Source organism: Hippocampus zosterae, chromosome 18 (genome assembly GCF_025434085.1).
Source record: "Hippocampus zosterae strain Florida chromosome 18, ASM2543408v3, whole genome shotgun sequence".
In the NCBI taxonomy this organism is placed as follows: domain Eukaryota; kingdom Metazoa; phylum Chordata; class Actinopteri; order Syngnathiformes; family Syngnathidae; genus Hippocampus; species Hippocampus zosterae.
Genome location: NC_067468.1, coordinates 12,818,503 through 12,840,285, shown reverse-complemented (window position 1 = coordinate 12,840,285; position 21,783 = coordinate 12,818,503). Strand labels below are relative to the sequence as shown.

The window sequence follows — 21,783 nt, the reverse complement described above, 5'->3', positions numbered from 1 at the left end:
ACATTCTACTGTCCACTTTGCTGCAATGAAACCTATTTTCATTTTAGAAGGACTATTGAAAGGTTCGCCTATGCCATTCAATTTAAATAATTTGATCTTTTGAACCATCTGGGTCATATTTTAACACGAAAAAGCAGACTCAGGTCACATAATGCCACCTGGACTTTTTTTTTTTTAAATATCGAATACATAGTGCATTTTAATAGACAAACACAAAGACAAAATAACGATAAAGCCAAACTTGTGACCAAACACGACTTTACCACAAATAATTTGCAACCTCATCAAAGTGCACGCAAAGCCGCAGGCCAAAAGAGCGCAGGATGGAGGCTTATTGCGGCATAGGCATGCGGGTGATCCATCACAGTTGAGGATAAATAGTGGCAAAGTGACAACGGGGGCAGGAGGCGATCACCTGAGCCGTTATCACACAGTGGCGCTTCACCATTAACACCAACACCACCAGAACTGTGATAATTTCCTGCATACACAACCTCATAGTTCTAAACATTTTCACACCCCCCCCAAAAAAGTTTCAATCGCTATCGCTGCATCTCACCCTCAACTGCGGCGAGTGACAGCTCCCCTCAGATGTGGCGTACCCACAGAGGAGATAAGAGCCTGTCTGAGTGCTACTTGTTGCCGGATGAGGTCGCCCTCATGGCACACGCATGCACTCATCATCCTATCGTCTCATCTCTGTGGGCACCCACCCTAACGCCAGCTTCCCCCCAGACGGCCCTCCGATGATGATGAATGGCAAATCGTGTGGCGCTGGGAGCTGAAATTGTCACACAAACTCGGATTTACATCGGAGGTAGTAACGAGGCCCCCATGGCCCACTCATGCAATCCCTTTGTGTGTGTGTGTGTGTGTGTCTGTCACACACACACACATACACGGGTTAGAGAGGTTGGTTTATTATTTCTCACATTCATAATTAAAATGATGAACGTATGTCTGGAAACTAATAACAACTTTAGAAATACCTTTACAGTTAAAAATATTTGAGTGACTCGCGTCATTTGCGTATCAATTTTTGTTTCATTCAGTTAATTAACCTGGGCACACTCCAATTACTGTAAAAATATTTGCAATTAAGAACGATAACGACGCCAAGTGAGACCTATTGACAATTTTTGAATGACTTCATTAAAAGCTGATCGGCGATTCGCTCTGAAGCTACAATAGAATCGTCATCATGTGACTTTGTTGGAAAGGTCACGGTAGAGTAACATGACTAAAACAAAAAGACACCACACAGCATACAGTACTTCGTGTAAATACAAGTTTATTTTTTTTTTTTGAGGGATGATGCTCCATGATAAACAAAAGCGGAAAAGAACATCCACAGTACGTTTCCTTACCATGGTGCATTCAAACTTCCAATCCCGCTAGCTGTGCTTCACAAATGCCACATTACAAAAATACTTTCCTTTGAGGGGGGTGGGGGGGGGGCACCAGAAAACATACATATGCAAATTGACCTAGTTACAGTAAAATGATGATTTTCGTAAGAATGGGCAACAACCTCGAATTGTTCCGCCAACAATGCCGACAACTCCAGGAAGTTGTCATGCATGTGAGCGCACAATCGCCAACGACTCAAACTAGACTGCAGCAAAACTGAGGTCAGGCGGTTCGACGAGACACAAAAGACGACGACGGGGTCCCAAAAAAATGAAGTATGGAAATGACGTGATTGGTCCGATGGAAAACGCTATTGGTCGTGTGTGTGAAGAGGTAGAGAGAAACGGATGGCGGAAGGGTCGCAGGGGTTCGTACACACTAGCAGGTCTTCTTACAGAACATTTACAAAAGACTTGAAATGGAGCAACTCCCCCCCCCCCCACCCCCTTTATTGTTCCTCAAACCAGGAAAAATAACATCTAGCGTTCCAAACGATGCAACATTTCTTCTCCGGTGTATTTAATGTTCATTGTGACGGCGCACATTGGAATGAAGCTGGATTGACACCGCACGATTCAAGTGATAAATTTGAAATGTTTGCGCTCAATTAGGACAAATGGGGTCGAAGGGAAAAACAAAAATGCACCGAATCAGATCTTTGGATTGCAATGGTTCTCAAATAGTGGTACGCCATCTAGTGGTATGGGAAAGAATCACGGCCTAAGTACAGTTCAGTTGTATTTAACTTTTAAATTCAAATATTTCTTAAATAAATTGCGGTGCTTTCCAATTTAACATTTCCATATGATACATATTAATTGAATCGTGAAATAAATCATTTGGATACTTGGAGCTGCACTGTAAATCCAGCCTAAAGGAGTAAAAAGTTGGGCTTTGACATGTCTCGAATGCTTAACCGAATGGGACTTGTTAAACAATCTCGCTGTGAAACGTACTTAAAACGCAACGACACGGACATAATAAATGCCAGATTACGCATTTCTTGAAAAACGGTTACAATTTATCCACGCAAGTGAGCTGAAATATCTGACGGCAAGATGTCATCGCTCTCCATGAAAAAAACAAAAAAAAAAATCACATTCTTCAGGTTCATCCGAGTTCGCAGAAATATGTCTTTTGTTGCTTTCACAGATCAAAATCTTTCGGTTGGACAGTGAAGAACAAAGTCCACGACGAGGCCATCAAATTGTAATTCATGAAAGCGATGATGACTTCTTCAACGTTTCTCAATACAGTACGAGACTGTAAAAAAAATTATTTTTTTTACAAAACGGTTTTGATCATATTGCTTTTGTTTTCCTGCCAGTCATGAAAATGGGCTTACCTGCCCTCGTGCTTCAGAAGCATTGCAGTAATTTGATCCATTCAAAAGGGATTGTCGAAAAAAAAAAAAGGGGGAGGGGGGCAAAAAATAAATCAAAGACGGTGCGGCGTTCTCTGAAATGTCACTCTCTCGAATATTAGAGAAAAAAATGCATGAGAGTTTCAATCTCTATTTCCTAAGAGTGTAATGTCACACATCTAACATGTAATTCACTCAATGTGGATCGCCGCAATCTAAATGGCAGACCCTTCCTTCATCTAAACGCTAAACATTAAAATATGTAACGGCACAAACGTGACGTGTACGCTAATCGCTGCCATTTCTCTAATGGTGACGTGACGTCGTCGACGAGACTGCCGCAAAAAAAAAAAAAAAAAATTTACGCCATGTCGCCCGGCCTCTGTGTGGTTCCCTTTATGTGCGAGTGGGGGCGGGGGGGTTTTAAGGGCGATGGCGGAGCGCGCCTCACTGAGCCTCGCGGACCTTTGCTTGCAGGGCGTCGCACGTCTTCTTGGCGTCGCCCAGCAACATGGCCGTGTTGGGCTTGTAGAAGATGGGGTTGTCCACGGCGGCGTATCCCACACCCAGCGAGCGTTTCATCACCACCACCTACGGCAAACCGGAGCGGACACCGTCAAGACGGTAAGCGCTGTCCTTTTTTTCGCAGCCACAGACCAGTGGGTGTTGAAACGAAGCGGGGCGCCACTTACTGGGGGCCTCGCCAGTCCACCAACTTAGCGGCCATTTGGATTTGAGTTCCGAGTATGATCACAGAACGGATGACTCTGAAGTCAAGGTACCGCTGCACTGTATGCTAATTCCCAAGCCCTTCCAATTCAAGGACTCACGAACATCTGCTGCATGAATTCCCTTCCCACTACTTGATCGAAGGTGATAATTTCATCCCGTGCGTGCCAAAAACGCACTTTGTTGCCTATTTTGAGTGGAAAAGGTCAGGCAGTTTATTCCCCGAAATGCCTTACTCAAGCTTCACTTTGCAGAGTGTTTAAAAGCATTTTCCTAATCAGTGCATGTTGCTCGAACTGCGCGTGCGACAGCCGACTTTTATTTCTATGGGACGGAGGCAGTCCACAGTTTACGACATAATTTTATTTTACAGTTGCGACGAGACTCATATTTTTGCGTCCAAATTTTTGAGTTACGGGCAACCTTTCGATAAACTTTGAGTAAAGTGGGGGGAAAAAAAATGTCCGATGCTCTTTTGGCCGTTTCCTGAACGGGGCAGACAACCGGTCATAAAAGCAAAATGACAACACTCACAAGGAGCATGGGGCAGACACTCGACACACAACACAGACATGTATGAGAGCGTGTGACATCTCAATTTCTCCGTAACGTCAAATATAAAACAAAGTCGGCCATTCAAGACACACGTTTGATTTTTTTACTTCCACACCCATTATTGTGTCGAACATCAACAGCGACACATCATTTCAGTCAAAAAGCACCTTTGCTGAATGACATTTAAAAAAAACAAAAACAAAAAAAAAAGGCATCTCGACGAAAAAAGTTAAAATCTATATTGAAATGTTATGTTTGGTGGGTGTGCAACCAAATTCAGCAACAGACAAAAGACCCCGATTTCGAAATGCAAGGCATTCTTTTGAGCCATATCGCATAGCCCCGCTTAGGCCACAAATATAAATCATCCATCGTTCTTTGATACCGATACGGTGAAAAAGAGAGTCAGGGTGTTGCAGCATAATCATGACAGTGTTTTTCGGACTACGAGTTGCTCTGGAGAATAAGTTGCACCAGTCAAAAAAAAAACGGCGTAGAAAAGCAAAACAATATATAAATTACTTCGAACTACAGTGCATTGCATTTGAATTCAATTAATTCTTCAGCCCTGTGTCGTAGCCCAAAAATCTCCCACGGAGACAACTTTTTTTTTTTTGACAAGGGGAAATGTCATAGGATTCACTTATTGCTCGCGCCAACAATTAGAGGCAAAGTTTAAGGATTTTGACAGCATGATATTTCAACACCGAGGCATATACTGTATAGAAGCCGGCCGGCAATAGGCCCGTGCCTATTCACATGTTGATTTAATTGGGTTATCTTTTAATTTTGAGGGGGTTTTTTTCTGTGTAAAGATTGCTGTGGGCAAAGCGTGTCCAATCCCAGATCTCGGAGCAGCGCCATTCCACAGCGACACAGTCAGCCCTAATAGGATCAGGATGGGACTGCACCTGGAGCTGTAACCATCCCGCTCGCTCTCTCTCCCGTTTATCGCAACATTCACTCGTCTGTTGCTCTTTTATCTATTTTGGGCCCGGGGGGACGTGAATGTTATGACGGCGCGGGCGTGTGCCAGATGTGTCTCACCTGCTTGGCCTTCCAGACCTCCAGCACGGGCATGCCGGCAATGATGGAGTTGGGGTCTTCCTGGGCGGCGGAGTTCACCGTGTCGTTGGCGCCGATCACCAGGACCAGGTCGGTCTCTGATTAGACACACCAGACGATGGAATGAAATTTAAAGTCGATACTGCTGATAGGCCAGCGCGTGTTCAAACGGGGCCATGGCGACCACGTTCTGCGAAACGTGTTAACATTTACTTATTTGTACTTGCAGCACTTTGACAAATCACATCATGCGGTGGATTCCAAACTTGAAGGGGCCTTGGGCCTCAAAATTATGACCGCCTCTTCTTCTTTCTTTCTTGGAACTAAATTGAGGTAAAACTCCTAGTTGCCTTTTAATAGTTCCAAGTCCCGTGGTAAAATTCTTGCGTCTTTACGGTGTAATCAAAACCGCATCTCGAGTATCATCGAGCATCAAAGTCGTCAAAAGTTAACGACGAGTGAGGCAACACGACTTTACTTGGTCGTATAATTTCACAATTTGATCGGTGGGCAGACCCTCCACAGACAAACCCATTCAAAAGTAACATTTCCATTTGGTTGCGTCCTATAGTTTGATGTTCTAAGGCACAGGTGTCAAACTCAAGGCTCGGGGGCCAGATCCGGCTCACCACATCATTTTATGCGGCGCGCGAATAACAAATCATGTGTGTCAACTTCCTTGATCCTTGCTAAAATCTGTACCGAAATGTCAAATTGTCACGTGAAATAATAAAAAAATGAGTTTGACACCCCTGTTCTAACGTGATACGGATGTGTACTCGGGTGTCCCGGTTCATCTTACCAGGGAAGTCTTCATTGATTTCATCCATCTCCAGGACAATGTCATAAGGGACGCCGGCTTCGGCCAACAGCACGTTGAGCTGACCGGGCATACGGCCGGCGACGGGGTGGATACCGAACCTGTAGCAACATCATGCAATTACTATTTTTGATTAAGATTGGCGTGGTTGGGGGGGGGGGGAATACTCAATTCACAACTTAGAAAATCCAGCATTGGATCAAGTCATGTATTCCCCTGCTGAACACTTGTTATTTTAATGAAACGAGAATCACCAAAAACTTACCGCACGTCCTTGCCAGCATCTTTGAGATTCTTCACCAACTCGGCAATGGGGTACTGTGCCTTCGCAGCACAAAGACCGTAACCTGTTTAAAAAAAAAATAGGGGGGGATTTATTGTTATTTTTTGAGTCTATGCTTAGTTGGATACTCGCATAGCTAAACGAGGTCACTAAAAGATGATAAATGGGGTAAACGGTACTCAAGGTAACCTGTTGTCCACTAATAGGGTTGGTAGGGTTGAATTTCATGAATGGTAACGACAGATAAAAGCGCCTATTCAGGGCAGCAGGGTGATTGGCAGTTCTTGCGGAATACAAAATCCTCAGTTTGATCAGGCCGTTTCAGTGCCGTATAATCACCGCAGGAACATTTTTGAAGATGGAGTCTGCCGCTGACCCTCCAAGGCCCTAAACCGCTCACCGACTACCCGCTGTGACAGAGTTTTACAATCCCACAGAATGTGCTAATGCAGTTGTGAGAGCAAAAAGTGCTGCGAGAAAAAAAACACTAAGCTTGCCAGCTTCAAAAGAGCTCCACTGCCCAAATCACCAATAAATTTTAGATGTTGCCACAGGGGTTGACGAGTAAGATGTGGCGAAGCGTAACGTCGCGAAGGAGGACTGAAAAGTGAGCATGTGAAATGTAGCAAGGAGACTGGAACTGTAGTGGTCATTTTTAAATTGACATTGACCCAGTTCACCAATTAACTAGCATCCTTGTCTGGTGAGTGACGTGGGAGTCAACAAGAACCACCAGGGAACGTCTTTTTCGAGGGTTGAAAATAATGTCCCACCATAAATCAGTTCAACCATAAGTCTACTCACGCACTTATATGCCTTGAAATGTGTTTCAAAACCTTAAAGAGTGATTCAACTTCAGTGTTAGCATGCTAACCGCTAGCTCACCATTCTGCCGGTGACTATGTCATGTACATGCTGATTTGTGGTACTTGATCTTTATCACACCGTTAAAAAGCCCACATCCACATGTCAAACACTCCAGTGGTGCTAACGAACCCTAACAACCAGTCAAAAACCATCGTGCGTGGATACGCCAATTACAGTCAAGAATTTCTGACACCAAGGGGAGGGAAAAAAAAGATAAAAGAAGAAAATGATTCTGCGCCTCTCTGCTTCCCTACATTCCACATTTTGGAGAAAAATAAACCCTAAGAGAGGACAAGGCATGCAAATCACGTTTATTTCCCCCCTACTGTCCAAAAAAAAAAAAATCTTCATGTTTTGCCCAGATGTCAATCAGGTGAGGTGACAGACGGCTGCAATTGGTCTCAAATGGTCAAAGTGGAAACAGGGTGATGGACTAAAGAGGGCAGACCAGTGGCTGATTAGTGCAGCAGAGAAAATAATCAGCCATCTGATTACACGGTGTTCCAGCAATTATGACATCAGCGGCAGTAAACCTCAACACGGGACATACTGCATTGTGATCGACTTGACTTATTCAAGTTAAAGCTCCGTGGATCCAAAAAAAAAAAAAAGTAAATAAAACATTGCATCATGTGATGGCTCCATTGACCTCGAAGTAATTGTGACAGGGCGAGTATCCTTGACAAGGCTTTGTTATGATTATTCTAAATTCTCCTCTTTTGACTCATGTTGAGTTAAAAAAAAATATTTCTGGAATTCTTTTTCTTTTTTTATTATTTGTTGAAAAGAAAAAACAAATGGAAAGCCTTTTTTTCCGCCACAGCTTCCAACTCAGACTTTATTTTGGCGCCTTTTCGGTTCGGGCTGTCGGACATGATCACCGTTTGTAGCAGAAAAGTCAAATATTGTATCACAATAGGATACGGGCACAAAGTGAAGGAAAAAAAAAACTATTCACAAGTTTGTAAAAGTGCATTTCAATGTGCTAAATGAGTCTCTTACACCTGAAATTTACTCAAGACTATTTTTCACGTATTTTTAAAATGACGAAAAATAGAACTGTATTTTATAAAACCTTGTCAATTAGCCAAGCAAAACGATGAACACGGGTCAAGAAGGGGTTAAATAAACAGAACATGCACTTTTCAAAAGACTGGAAAGGGGGCGGTGGGGGGGGGGGGTCGACTGGCAAAGTCAAAGCGCTGTTTTTCTACTTGGGGGGGTTACCTGGAGTGATGATAATGCTCTGGGCCTCTTTAATCATGTCGACGGTCTGATCCACGTTGACCTCAGTGTGCGTCCCTGTGATCTCCATGGGCTTCCCGGTACCGGTGGAAGACGTGCCGTAGCCCCCCAGGATGACGTTGGCCAGCGAGCGGTTCATGGCCTGATGGATGGGAAGCGTCGCTTTCATTATTGTTATTGTCTCGTTTTGTGTTAACTTGATTTAAAAATTAGGATTGAGGGGAAAGCAGACGCGAGGGCCAACAATCTAGCCGTGATGATAACATGAGAGTTCCTCCTGGTGGACACGAGAGGAAAATTATTTGACCGTATTCTATCCACAAATGTTCCCATGCAGATATCCTGCAAAATTGGTACATAATATCCATAACAGGAGATCGGGCATTCATTGCTTTTTGCACTTCACATAAAAACTCAGCAGACTCATTGTTAAGAAGGCGTGAGAGAAATGCTAATCTGCTTTTCTGACCACTGTCGAAGCGCCTATGAGCAAGGCATCGTTGTCTAAGCGAAGCCTTCTGAATTTTCATTTCAGCGAGACATAATCTGAAAATCATGTTCCATCGCGACGTACCACACACATGATGTACGACAAAATGGCGCCAGACGATCCGATGAGGGCGCCGACGATGGTCAGGAGATTGTTGTTGAGCAGGAAGCCCTCGGCGCACAAGGCCCACCCCGAGTAGCTGTTCAGCACGGTGATCACCACCGGCATGTCGGCACCGCCGATGGCCGCGGTTAAGGTTACTCCCTGGAGTACAAAACAGAAGAGCACGTTAGGGCCGAGACACCTGCGATTGGAAAATCGAAAAACACGAGAGATTATGATGTAATACATTGACACAAAATCGGATTGCCGCGAAAAACGGAAAGCAGCTTTGGAAAAAGAAACGCCAACGGATTCATCATCATCATCATCATCATCATCCATCGACTTCCTGCATTGAAAATGATCCATGAGCTGATAAGAGCCTGATTGGAGACGAGACATTTAGTAGCCAAGCCCTGATTGATTCGTCGGGGCGACGTGCAGATGTGTGGATCGGCTAAGAGCTCATTTGCTGACCGATCAATGGAATATCTTTTGATTATTATCATTATAATAATGACTGAAATGCATTTCGGCTCGTTAATTGGCCTCCCCCTGCTAACTATGATCGATTTTTAAGGTAGCGGGGGGGGGTTGGAAGCCTCCCAAAAGCAGCCGCTGGTTATTGTAATCGCTCAGTGTGTCATCATTACTAGAAATGTGAAGCGTTAAATGACAGAAAGAAATTGAGGTCAAAGAGTTGTTCGGTATTCTGCAGCTAAAATTTGAGTTCGACGTCAAGGGAGCGAAACATTTTTAAAAGGTTAAGTGTGACTTTATAGTGGCGAAGCCCAATATAATTAGAGTCAAGTGCGAGCAGGAAGCTGGCAGTTGCACAAAGTCGAATTTTTTTTTTTTTTTAAACCACGACGGTTGCCAGACTCTGAAAAGATTTCTGGGCAGCGCCTGGTGCCAGTGCAACAGGCCGCTTATTGACTAGCATCTCTCTGGCCCGACTTCACCCGCTTCCCGATGGAAATAAGAAATGAACCAGAAAATCAGCATGAACAGATTCCGATTTGCGCGCGTCGAAACGTCGCCATAAAAAAAATAAAATAAAAAAAATAAAGAAATTAATGAATGTGTCGTTGTGCGCACATGGCCGCACTCCAGACCAGTCCTCACACGACGGGCCATACCATGATGGCAGACAGAGCGGAGACCGAGCCCAGGCAGGTGATGCCCGTGGTGTAGCTGGGGTCCAGCATGTAAGGGATCATCCCACCGATGCTGCCGGCCATCAGAGAGGCGTTCAGGGCGTGGCGGGCGGGAAGAATCAAGGGGGCGCTGTTCAGCATACCTGCAGGACCGGGAGGAGGAGTAAACGTCACCGCTTCAGACCGGATTTGCATTGTTCAGGTGATACCGTTGCAGCTTTTGGGACAAAATTTTGGGGTGAACGTAAAATGCATGATGACCCGATAAGGTGAACTTAAATTTGACCTTGTGTAAACTTTGATGACCCTTTAAGGTGAACTTAAATTTGACCTTGTGTAAACTTTGCAATGCGCATGTCTGTTCAGCGTGCCAAATCCATTTCGCACAATCCCTCTCCACTTTTTACGCAATAAAATATCTGCTCCAAAATCCATCTCCAACCTTGCAGTTTGCCGTAAGCCACCAAAGAGCCGCTGAAAGTGACTCCGCCGATGAAGGTGCCCAGGTAGGCCACGATCTTGGTCAGATTGGCCGCGGGGTCCGTGGCAAAGTGCGGGTACTCCACCATGTACTCGGCCACGCAGGTCAGCACGGCCGCCAGACCCACCAGGCTGTGGAAGGCGGCCACCAGCTGCGGCAGGTCGCTGATCTGGATCCTCTTAGCGATCGTCAGACCTGCAGAGGAGGAAGAAACAAGTGATTAAGCACGCAGACATGCGAGGACATGCACATCTCACCGAGATGAACAGAGAGCTGCCGGGAAGAAGACCTTTCTCAAGAAACTATGTTTTGCCGATGGCTTATTTGGCCATTTTACATGTTTGGACCGACGGAAATGACGTGAACTGTTTAGTCTGGTCCTGGGCTTTGTTACTGGAACAATTAGCATTTCAATTCAATGTTCTAAGTAAGAGATAGTGACTAATGCGCGATTCTAACGAGCCGAGACCCAACCTTGTGAATCTGGCAGCAAACAATCTGATGCTTCTTAATCTCTCCAAGCCGATGGCGAACACACACAGACGTCACATCCGAACAGGACACCTCCCGCGACTACAAATTCTGACTCACCGGCGGTTCCGCCGACGGCCATTGCGGCGCTCATCTGCGCCAGGAGCTCGGGACTTGGCTTGAGTGCGCCCAGAGTGGCGACGATGCCGCCGGCGACGCCCATTATACCCAAAGCGTTACCCAAGCGGGCTGTGGACTGGTTAGACAGGCCAGCCAGGGCGCCGACGCAACACATTCCGGAACCCAAGTACATCATCTGGTGAGAGGAGGGGATGTACAAAAAAAAAGAAAAAAAAAAAGACTTAAAAAGACTGTTTTACATGGATGATTTGTTCAACATCTGGACTAACAAAGACCACATAAAAAGGATGATTACCTAACTTTTACATGCCGGAGTACGACTTTGATGGACGCATTAAAATGGACGCAGCGGATTCTACGGGCACATGACCAAGCTCAAAAATTCCCCCACCTGCTCAATGTTGTATCCCGACTGCAGCGCTGCGGCGTATCCGCCCACGAACACGCCGGCCGGAAGCAGATAGAGGTAGTTGTGCTCCGGGGGATCGTTGGGACGCTTGAACATGTCCAACATCTTCTGAGTCACCAGGAAACCACCTTGGCCAAACAAAATGGAAGCTTAAGCGAGGTATGCGCATCACGATAATTGAGGCGCATGCATATGCGCCGCGCTTTTTACATAGCGGACTCACAAAGTGCTTCACACGGTTCAAATAAAAGCAAAAAAAAATTTTTTTTAATCTAGTCTTGCTGAAATGCCCGTCTAAAACGTTTTTGTTTTTTTTTAAATGTCCGTCATATAGTGTTCCGAGCCCCGTCATGCGATGTCTTCTTCGAAACATTCATTCATTCATCTTCCGAGCCGCTTGATCCTCACTAGGGTCGCGGGGGGTGCTGGAGCCTATCCCAGCTGTCTTCGGGCAGTAGGCGGGGGACACCCTGAATCGGTTGCCAGCCAATCGCAGGGCACACAGAGACGAACAACCATTCGCACTCACACTCACACTTAGGGACAATTTAGAGTGTTCAATCAGCCTGCCACGCATGTTTTTGGAATGTGGGAGGAAACCGGAGCACCCGGAGAAAACCCACGCAGGCCGGGGAGAACATGCAAACTCCACACAGGGAGGCCGGAGCTGGAATCGAACCCGGTACCTCTGCACTGTGAAGCCGACGTGCTAACCAATGGACTACCGGGCCGCCCCCTTCTTCGAAACAGGTGCGCAAAATTCAACGGACGGAGTGCAGAGCGGGGCGCTCCTCTGAATTTGTAGCCAAGTCGCGTGCGTCATCCATTTGCATGGAATCATGGTTGGCTGCCCCCCCCTACCCCCCTGAGGTTTGTGGCTTTTGCGGTCTACCGCTTGGGAGATGTACATTTTGAACCGTGGATAAATGAAGGGTAATAAAGGAGAGTTTCAAAAATCAAAAAATAAGTCTTGGTTGGAGTATTTGACACACCAAAGTGGCTCAAGTCATCAGAACGCAAAGCTTTTGTTCCAACCCAAATTCAAAGTTTTCACCGTCAGTCACGGTATCGGTGACGGGCGGCGGGGCGATGGAGCCGTCGAGTGCCCGAAGGCTCAAAGGCACACGACCTTTCAGGCCAGCGGTTTACTCCCAAGCCCTTCACATTCTGATGGGGTTCCTCATGTTGTGTCGAGTCTTTCTACAGATGACGGGCAGCTTTTGGAACAATGTTTGTTGCCCCAGTAGATCGACTCAAGGTCGCTTGGCTGGCCCCGCGAATCACGTGGACCACCGCTCGATACATTTTCAGGCTTGACAATTAATCCATTTCTTGTACCCAAACCCGTTATTTGTATACACACTGCTCCTTCTTATTTAATAGTAAGTGTTAAAAACAGATTCCAGCTCCGGCCTCCCTGTGTGGAGTTTGCATGTTCTCCCCGGGCCTGCGTGGGTTTTCTCCGGGTGCCCCGGTTTCCTCCCACATCCCAAAAATATGCATGGCAGGCTGATTGAACACTAAATTGTCCCTAGGTGTGAGTGTGAGTGCGAATGGTTGTTCGTCTATGTGTGCCCTGCGATTGGCTGGCAACCGATTCAGGGTGTCCCCCGCCTACTGCCCGGAGACGGCTGGGATGGGCTCCAGCACCCCCCGCGACCCTAGTGAGGATCAAGCGGCTCGGAAGATGAATGAATGAATGTTAAAAAGAGTTCTGTGACACATGGCTTCAGTTAAAGTTGCTTCAAGATTCCACTATGGACCTCTTCCAAGCGGTGTTATGCCCTATTAAGGACTGTCAGGTTTCGTTGCCTGTGCCCCGCTTTTATTTTGGCGGGCGAGGGCTTCTCGTCTGCGCCGTGACTGCCGTGGCAACCGCTCGGACAGTTGAAAACCACGTCAAAAGCCACTGGAGCTTGATCAGAGCAGGTGGGTATGAAAGAGGGGCCGTGGAGCTGGCTCGGAGGAATATTCTCATACAATCGCTATCAAAACCCGTCAATCACCCGTCGACGCTGACGTTTTATTGGCCGGCGCTTGCCGTTGCGCGCGTGCGTGTTGGGAAGGGACTCACCAGCGATGTTGACTGAGGAGATGAAGGCGGCGAGCACAGCCAGTGTCTGCGCCGTGCTTGTTGGGGTGTAGCCACCTCCCATCAGGGCCAGACCACCCACGGCCGTGAGACCTGCACGCAAGTAGACGTTTGGAAGATTACGTCCGTTCTGATTTCATATGACATTCTAAACTTGGGTGAAAAACCCCTAAAGTTAAGGAAAAAAGGAGAAAAAAAATCCATTATAGATTCCAGCCCCACTTGATTGCATTTATGATTTACGTTATGATCGGCATTCAAAAGGACTTCAGCGGGTATTGCGGGCCTGTGAATTTCTGTTCCGCTGCGACAACACTCCATGACTTAACATTCACATTGAAGAGTTTGTGTAGAATAAGGTTAATTCCACAAAAGAATCAAAGGGTAGGAAAGTCCCCGAGGAGCATGTGAGACGAGCAAAGATGGAAACATAAAAGCAAGTGCAGGCCCCGTGGCCAATAAAAGTTTAACAGGATGTGAAAAGTGTCCGCGTTCGTTCCCGCCGAAGCTCGGCGGCCTCACTCTGATGTCTGGGCGAGTCGCGTGCACGCGCGACTAAATGAGCAAAGAGACCACCCTGACCCCCCCCCCAAAAGATTACCGCTGGTGTGTTACTTCCTACCTCAGCGTGGGTCGCCGGGGTGATCAAAGCCACGGGAACACACACGTGCACTTACCTCCCCCGACCTTTGGACCCCGTCGTGTTAAGCGGCAGTCAACAACGGGAACGCCATCTTTGAAGGTTTTATTTGGACTGAAGGAGATTTACATTTTCGTCTTGAAAATTGCACACGGATGCCGAGATGCGCATAGAAAGGGTTGGCGCGCATGAATCACGAAGCTAACGTTTGGTCTTAATGTAGCTATACCGTTTATGGCAAAAAAAAAAAAATAATAATAATAAAAAACCTGCATGATTACTAGCCAATCCGAGTCGAATAAATGAAAATCAATCGAGACAGCGCAGTACATATTGTGGACCTAAACGATCCCGCACACCACTGACCTGAGATGGCGTTGGTCACGGACATGAGCGGCGAGTGGAGCGCCGGGGTGACACCCCACACGGTGTGGTATCCCACGATGCCCGCCAAGCCGAAGGTGGTGACCATCTGGGTGAAGGCGGCGTTGGGAGCCGCCAAACCCAAACCTAACAGCGTGGTGAAGCCTGAAGCGAAGGAGGGAAAGCGTTCGGCATTTAAAATAGCATCAGATACATGAAGTCAGTCACTCCCAAAGACGGTTTTAAACGTCTTTTCAGACTTGGTCCAGAATTGATTGAAGATTCACTGATTGTTCACGGTGGCATCAGTTGAGGCAGATGCACCAACCACTATTCCACCGTGCTATTTCTAATTTCTGCTTCTAGACCAATCTCACTAATGGAGTTTTGAGTCGTTTGCCACCTCGGCATATGCACATTTTCCTCATTTCCTGTTGCCACGTGAAAAAAACTCTCCGACGCCCCATCAGCACGAAAGTTTCTTTTTCAAAACGACTCCGTGACACGTCCACTTTAACGAGCGGGGAAGCAGGAACTGGCGAGGGGTCAACGCGCCGAACGACGGTGGCCGACAACAACGTGTGATTCGAAATGAAGTGCGTGCGGAGCACTGACACGCCACCCCTGCACGGCACCGCGGGGGGGGGGGCGAGTGGGCGGCGGCGGCGTCACTTCAAACGAACGCTCGGCGTGACGCCGCTTTTATACCGCGCGTTTCCTGACACTAAGAGGGTGCCCGTTTGGGGGGGGGGGGGGGGGGGGGTCGGTGTGCGAGCGCTCGCTTTTATCTGGCTGTGACACTTCGCACCTCCCCGTGCGCATTCCGGCGCTGACCTAAAAGAGATGACCCCGACCTCCCGAAGGCTGACCCATGAGTCCGATGAGGACAATTAAGGCAAAATGAAGTTCAGGGGGCCAGGGGGGGGGGGGGCGGAGAACTCCTGAACTTCCTTCCCACGTGAATGACACATTCAAGCGCACTGACCTCCGGTGTACGCGCCGGCGGAAGTGAGCGTCGCCCTGAAGGGAGAGATTTGGGAAGACTTCTCGGCCTCCAGCTCCTTGACAGACTTGGGCTTGGGGGGAGCGGCGGTGGGCATGTTGTTGGGCTGAGGTGCCGGGAAGAGGATCTTTCCATTCTGAAAAAACAAAAAGAGAAAAATGAGGAAAAATGAAAGAAAACAAATCTGTGGTATCAATAGGGGTCATTTATTGCCAACATTTATGAAGCGATGACCTGAACTTTTGGTTTCCTCTTCAGTCCCGATGACCTCAATCTAACATTAGACGAAAAACATCCATGTAGTACAAACTAATGGCACGCATTGTAATATCTGTTATGAACGCGTCATTTATAGGTTGTGCAACATGTTCAGTGAATAAATACGGATAAAATAGTCGACTGCAGATCATTTGTTTACTGGAAAGAAACTTTTAGACGCCGGCCCAAAACTGATTAAAGCACAAGAAGCTTCCCAACAATATGATGAGGATGGATGACAAAGTGCGGTCGGAAAAACGATCCGCTATGCATCAGCTCTGCCGTGACTGGTAATGAAAGCAGAGGTCACGCTTCAGTTCAAAGCCTGTAACTGAAGCCTCGCTGGCCACAATATTAGGTACACGCCCACAATCTAATACGTGCGCCGCCGGTCTACCTTGAACGAGGCCAATAACTCGCTTTGATTGACGCTGTACGAGATAATTAAGATTAAAAAAAAATACAAATAGTCGGCGTAGTGCTGTAAGACTGCATACTTGCATCCTACAATTTCAACTTTGTTGCAGTCAAGTCGCTACTTACACCGTGTAAAATACAAAGCAGGAGATCTTCTGAAACGGCAGTCAGTGTACTTAACGATGTTAACTCGCATAATTTGGGCTCAGCAATTTATCGACATCACGGTGCCCCAACTGAGGATAAACGTGAGAGAAAATGGAGCGCTGAATACATTCAAGTGTATAAAATAACTTAAACATGTTGGATATTCGTTGCTTCGTTGGTGAACTGTATAGGAAAAAAAAGTTTTAATTTCCAGCCCAACGTTAAAAAAAAAAAAAAGATTCAGTTACTGGTTTGGAAAGTAGAAAATAGGCAAAAATGTTGATCTTTGTTTTTCCAGAGTAAAAATATATGCTTGAATGCATTTTTGTAAGATTTAGATTTTAGATTTAGATTTTTTAAAAATAAGTCAGCTTTTTGTGGCTTGCTACACAAATGAGAGAGAGAGATCGATCTATAAATTGAGATATTGCCGTACAAATGTAAACAACAGCAGTTAAATTTGAGGGTCAGCTTTGTCTGGGAATCAAACTGTAACTTGTTGTGAGGGTGACACCTAGTGGCCATGAGAGGAAGATACACATTCATTTTTGCTTTGCCCTTGCAAAAATCTCTGAGCACCCCGGGAGCCTGTTGACCAAAAGCGATCATTCAGTTTTTGTTTTTTTTTTTTATTTAAAGAGTCGGGGATTCACGGTTTTGTTTGTACCTTCGACAATTTAGAGGAACAGCATTTAATTGTTCCGTCTGTCACTATACAGTTGACAGATGGACGGCCGAAGATACATTACAGTATTTGCAGTCAATAACGAATCTTTTTCGGACTAATTTAGTGGTATTGGACAATTTCCCACAGGAAACCCGATGACCTATCACCACACGCTAATCAGCTGCAATATGGCGCTTGGGAGTCATCGTTCTCAATCACAAGGATCAAACTCAAGAGGATTGTGAGAAATTCCAAAGACAGGCCCGCATGTTCACATTTCATACCTGCATGACAACAGAGCCTCTGACAACATGATCCATGGTCCCAAAGTCAAACGCGTCCTTCACATCAAGGTAAAAGTTGTCCTTGTCTGGACTGATGGCGCGCAACAATTTTGTGATATTGTTGGAGTAGAGCGTGCTGGACTGCGTGGGCAAGCGGCTGGGCAGGTCTGTGTACCCAATATGGGTTACACCCTGCGAAAACGAGAGCAATCACACTTCTGAGATTTTTTTTTTGTCTTCCAAACGGGTCATTCGTAATGACTGAGTAACTCTCAGGCGCACTCACATTGTATACAGACAGCTCCCCCGGGACCGTGGTCTCGATGTTTCCACCGGCCTCAGCTGCCAGGTCCACCACCACCGATCCATCCTTCATACTCTCTATCATTGGCTTGGTGATAAGGATGGGGGCCCGCTTACCTGACGCGTGAAAACAAGGAGCTGTTGAACCCACGATACATTTGTGGCCACATCATGATCAAATCTTGTAAGTAGGGCTGAAGTGAGGTTGCAAAATATGTCCCGCGGTTGGCCCCTGAGACACAGTATACGGTACTGCTTAGGACACAGTTTCCGTGCATACCGGGAATGAGCGCGGTGCTGATGACAATGTCCACCTCCTGACACTGTTTGGCAAACAGCTTCATCTCTGCCTCAATGAACTCTTTTGACATTACTTTGGCGTAGCCTCCTTGACCCTCTCCAGACTCCTTGAAGTCCACCTCGAGCGGTTCGGCGCCCAAAGACTTGAACTGGTCCAACGCATCAGCCCTGCGGGAGAAAATGACAGCAGCCAATCGTAAGCTTGTTTGTGTGTGTGTGTGTGAAATGTATGAGAGAGAAACACACCTTGTGTCAAAGCCTCGAACTATGGCCCCCATGGCTCTGGCGCTGCCGGCCGCTGCTAATCCAGCCACTCCGCCACCGATGATTAGCACCTAATGGAGGTGGGCCGCAAGGTTCAATCTTAGGGCTCATTTTATTTCTGTATTTACAGAAACAATCTGCGTAAAATGTGTCAAAGCAATGTTGATAGTCATCTTTGAGCGCTTCCGCTAAATGTTTTCAGTACTTGAACTAATGCCGTACTTTGCTTTCTCAAGTGATCTTTTCCATGCTTATGTAGAAAAATGTTAATAAAAGAGCAGCAATTCAAGGTCACTACACTACACACACCTTAGCGGGTGGCACCTTCCCGGCTGCAGTGATTTGTCCTGTGAAAAAGCGACCAAAGTTGTTCGCAGCTAGCACGACGGCCTTGTACCTAACGAAAAGAGGGAGTGAAATAAATTTTTTGTTTTTTTGTTTTGACACAATGATATATTGTATATGGAGGACCAACTGTATTGTCACCAGCTCCCATTCAAGGCACCATGTACCCACCCTGCAATGTTCGCCATGGAGCTGAGGGCATCGTAACCCTGGGCGATGGTGACTCGGGGCACCTGGTCCATCGCCAGGACGGTGGCTTTCTTCTGAGAAAGCATGTCCATCAGCTCGGGGTTCTGAGCCGGGTAGATGAAGCTGACTAAAGTGGCCGCATCCTTCATCAGCTCGACCTCATGGATGCCCAAGTCCGGGTTGAAAACAGGAGCACGGACCTAAAAGCAGATGATTTGGAAGGGATGAGCTTTCTTTACTGCTGATCTTTTGGAGCCCTTAGCTGTAAAGGCCGCACAGCAGGCTTACCTTGACCAACACGTCGGCTGCAAATACATCTTTAAGGTCTTTCATTGTAGCTCCAGCCTGGGCATACTGCTCATCTTGAAACTTTGAAGATTCTCCCGCGCCGGTCTCCACGACAACATTGAAGCCCTGCTTGACAAGCGCCTGGACACCAGCGGGAGAGAGCGCCACACGCCGTTCATTTTGAAAAATTTCTTTTGGGACGCCAACTGTGAGTTGTTTGTATGGAATTCCTGCAGAGGCAAAAGGGCAGACGACAAAGGTGCACCTGAGATCAACAACCGTTTTTTCAGAGTGCAGCCATTAATACCATTCACGATCTATTAGATATATATTTTTTTTCATATTTCATACTGGATAGATAAAGGAGAAATCAAAATTTGATTGTCACAGTAGCAAATGCCCTACTAATGAGCACAATTCATCTGTGGCATTTTACACTACCTGGACTGGCACATCTTCCGAGGGCGTGATTGATCCTGAAAAATCGTACGCATGATGTTTTGATAGTTGGGGCATGTTGCAGTTTTAAACAAGACACCCCGCTGAGGACAGGGGCCGAGGAGCCAGCCACAAGCACGCGTAGGAGGCTGGCCATGGTGCTCGCACACACACACAGCAGTAGGAGCTCAGCCGCGCAGAGAGCACTTCCTCCTGACGAAGAAGGAAAAGCACCGTGGGTAAATGACACTGGTCAAGAACTTTGGTAACAAATAAATACTGTACATAAATAAAATTTTTGAATTAATTAATTAAATTAAACCATGCCACACTAGAGGAGCTGACCCAACCAGGGACAAAATGATACATCACTTTTAATAAAGGTGTTATAACAATCGTTTGAACTTTTGAAACATTAATTCATCCATGTACAGTTTTTTTTCTATCTTGTTTATTGTTCAGTAGGGTCACATGAGAGCTGGCGCATTCACATTAATTCACATCACACCGCCAACGGGAAATCCTGATTTTTTTAAAATAAAATGTGCATCGTCACATTATTAGTTTTAGCATCAAAATATCCAGTATCCTTGATTGCAGCACAGACAACAATAACAACCATTCATACGTGAACTCAATCGCCTTAACGCTGTCATGTCACAGAGAGGTGGCCTGTACTGTATTGGTCAACTTGATTCGAAATGAGCCAGAGGATCAATATGTTGTCAGAGGGCAATTAACACAGAATGTCGAACCCTGATATGCGTTGCAATGAAAGGACACGTTTAGGTACAGTTCGATTAAGTTCTCAGCCAGTCATGAAGTTATCCAAATGATGGATAGACGGATAGATATAGGCTACAGATAACGTTTGGTAAGATCGATGGATGAATGGATCGATCGATCAAATTCAGCAGGTTAACCTGCCAGATGGTGCCGCGTTCTAGCGCGTCATCATTTTAACCGTCGTCACCAAAATAAATGAAACGTAACACGTCACCAACACGTCCAGCAATTCACGAGCTTGTGGACAAAACAAAAATCAAGTTGCTTCTGCTGAGAATGTCACGCAATAAAAGTGCGGAACGGAGGCAGTTAGTTCTTACAGTCCAGCGTATTGACGGATGCAAATTTCAATTCGTTTTTTAAAAAAATATGACTTTCATTCAATGGCTTCCAAATGCCACATTGACAGTGTCATTCAGACGACCTGATAAGTTTAAGCACGAAACGGAAAACGTTTCTATTAAAAGGTCCACGGTATCACGCTCACGCGAGCCACAGCGACATTCATCCATTAATGTTTTTTTTTAATTTATTTGATTGTGTCCTCTGGCCGGCGTGCAAGTGGTGGGACTAGCTAGCAGTTAGCATGCTAGCCGCTGAAAAATGCACATCTGTCTCGTGCACTGGAAGGGCAGCGAGTGAAATTTAAAAGAACACAAAGGCCCGCACACGTGCACGTACGGCTGCACGACACGAATGCACGTTGAAAAACATTCAAGAACAACAGGGATCGACGTCATAAAGTCCACTGACCTTTGCAAGGGTCTCGTCGGTGTCTTTTTTCGTGTGCACGGCCGAATTTGAGTCGACCCGGAAGATGTCAGCCGAAGCGGCCGGAATATCATTGGAGCATTTGAGGATGGACGAACTCGTCTAAATGAGCAAACTCTCGTTTATGATTTATGATTTATGAGGGACGCTATTCTAACACATTGACACGGTTACGTTTAGGTTTATCAATTTATTCCAAACAAGTAAGATTAATCCTTGTATCATTTATAACCTGGAATGAATTGTACCCGATTGTTACAAATTGTTATAAAAAAATAAATATGAACGAGGAGAATTTTACATTATTTACAATATCAATACATCTCAAAATATAAATCTGAAAATGAAGTCCGCCACGTATCCACTTGGAGGCGCTGTTTGACCGTTTCTGATGTTTTTAAAAAATATGAAATGGCAATTGCACTGCGGGCAAAATAAAGCTTTTTCTTGAAAAGAACCACTGAAGTTTAGTTTGCGTGATTTATATTAATTATTTAACCAATTAGGAAAGTGTTTGGTTTCAATATTTTTTTAAATGGCAACATGTAGTACTGATTACGATAGGTTATATAATTAACAATACATACATGTTTATGTATGTACAATGTATGTAACATATGTATGGACTCTCTGTATGTAT

General features: G+C 45.9%; 1 protein-coding gene across 1 annotated transcript; it reads right to left on the bottom strand.

Annotated features, from left to right (window-relative positions):
* Positions 1-1,274: 1,274 nt before the first annotated feature.
* On the bottom strand, positions 1,275-21,202 carry nnt (nicotinamide nucleotide transhydrogenase). Its single transcript, XM_052051456.1, has 22 exons — positions 21,126-21,202; positions 19,590-19,799; positions 19,149-19,378; positions 18,843-19,060; positions 18,636-18,723; positions 18,309-18,397; positions 18,043-18,230; positions 17,746-17,879; positions 17,460-17,651; positions 15,669-15,822; positions 14,687-14,848; positions 13,663-13,773; positions 11,571-11,716; positions 11,159-11,354; positions 10,529-10,762; positions 10,069-10,229; positions 8,912-9,091; positions 8,320-8,479; positions 6,208-6,289; positions 5,925-6,043; positions 5,105-5,220; positions 1,275-3,364 (listed from the first exon to the last, which is right to left on the bottom strand). Exons 2-22 carry the CDS (start codon positions 19,741-19,743, stop codon positions 3,221-3,223), a joined length of 3,258 nt encoding a protein of 1,085 aa, XP_051907416.1. The 5' UTR covers positions 19,744-19,799; positions 21,126-21,202; the 3' UTR covers positions 1,275-3,220.
* Between the last annotated feature and the right edge of the window lie 581 nt (positions 21,203-21,783).

Excerpts from the sequence above, each read along its gene's own strand:
- nnt (XM_052051456.1), bottom strand. The coding sequence starts at position 19,743 with ATGGCCAGCCTCCTACGCGTGCTTGTGGCTGGCTCCTCGGCCCCTGTC. Across the intron at positions 19,061-19,148 it reads CAGCCGACGTGTTGGTCAAG|GTCCGTGCTCCTGTTTTCAA; the intron begins GTAAGCCTGCTG and ends ATCTGCTTTTAG. Across the intron at positions 9,092-10,068 it reads CCGCTCTGTCTGCCATCATG|GGAGTAACCTTAACCGCGGC; the intron begins GTATGGCCCGTC and ends TTTGTACTCCAG.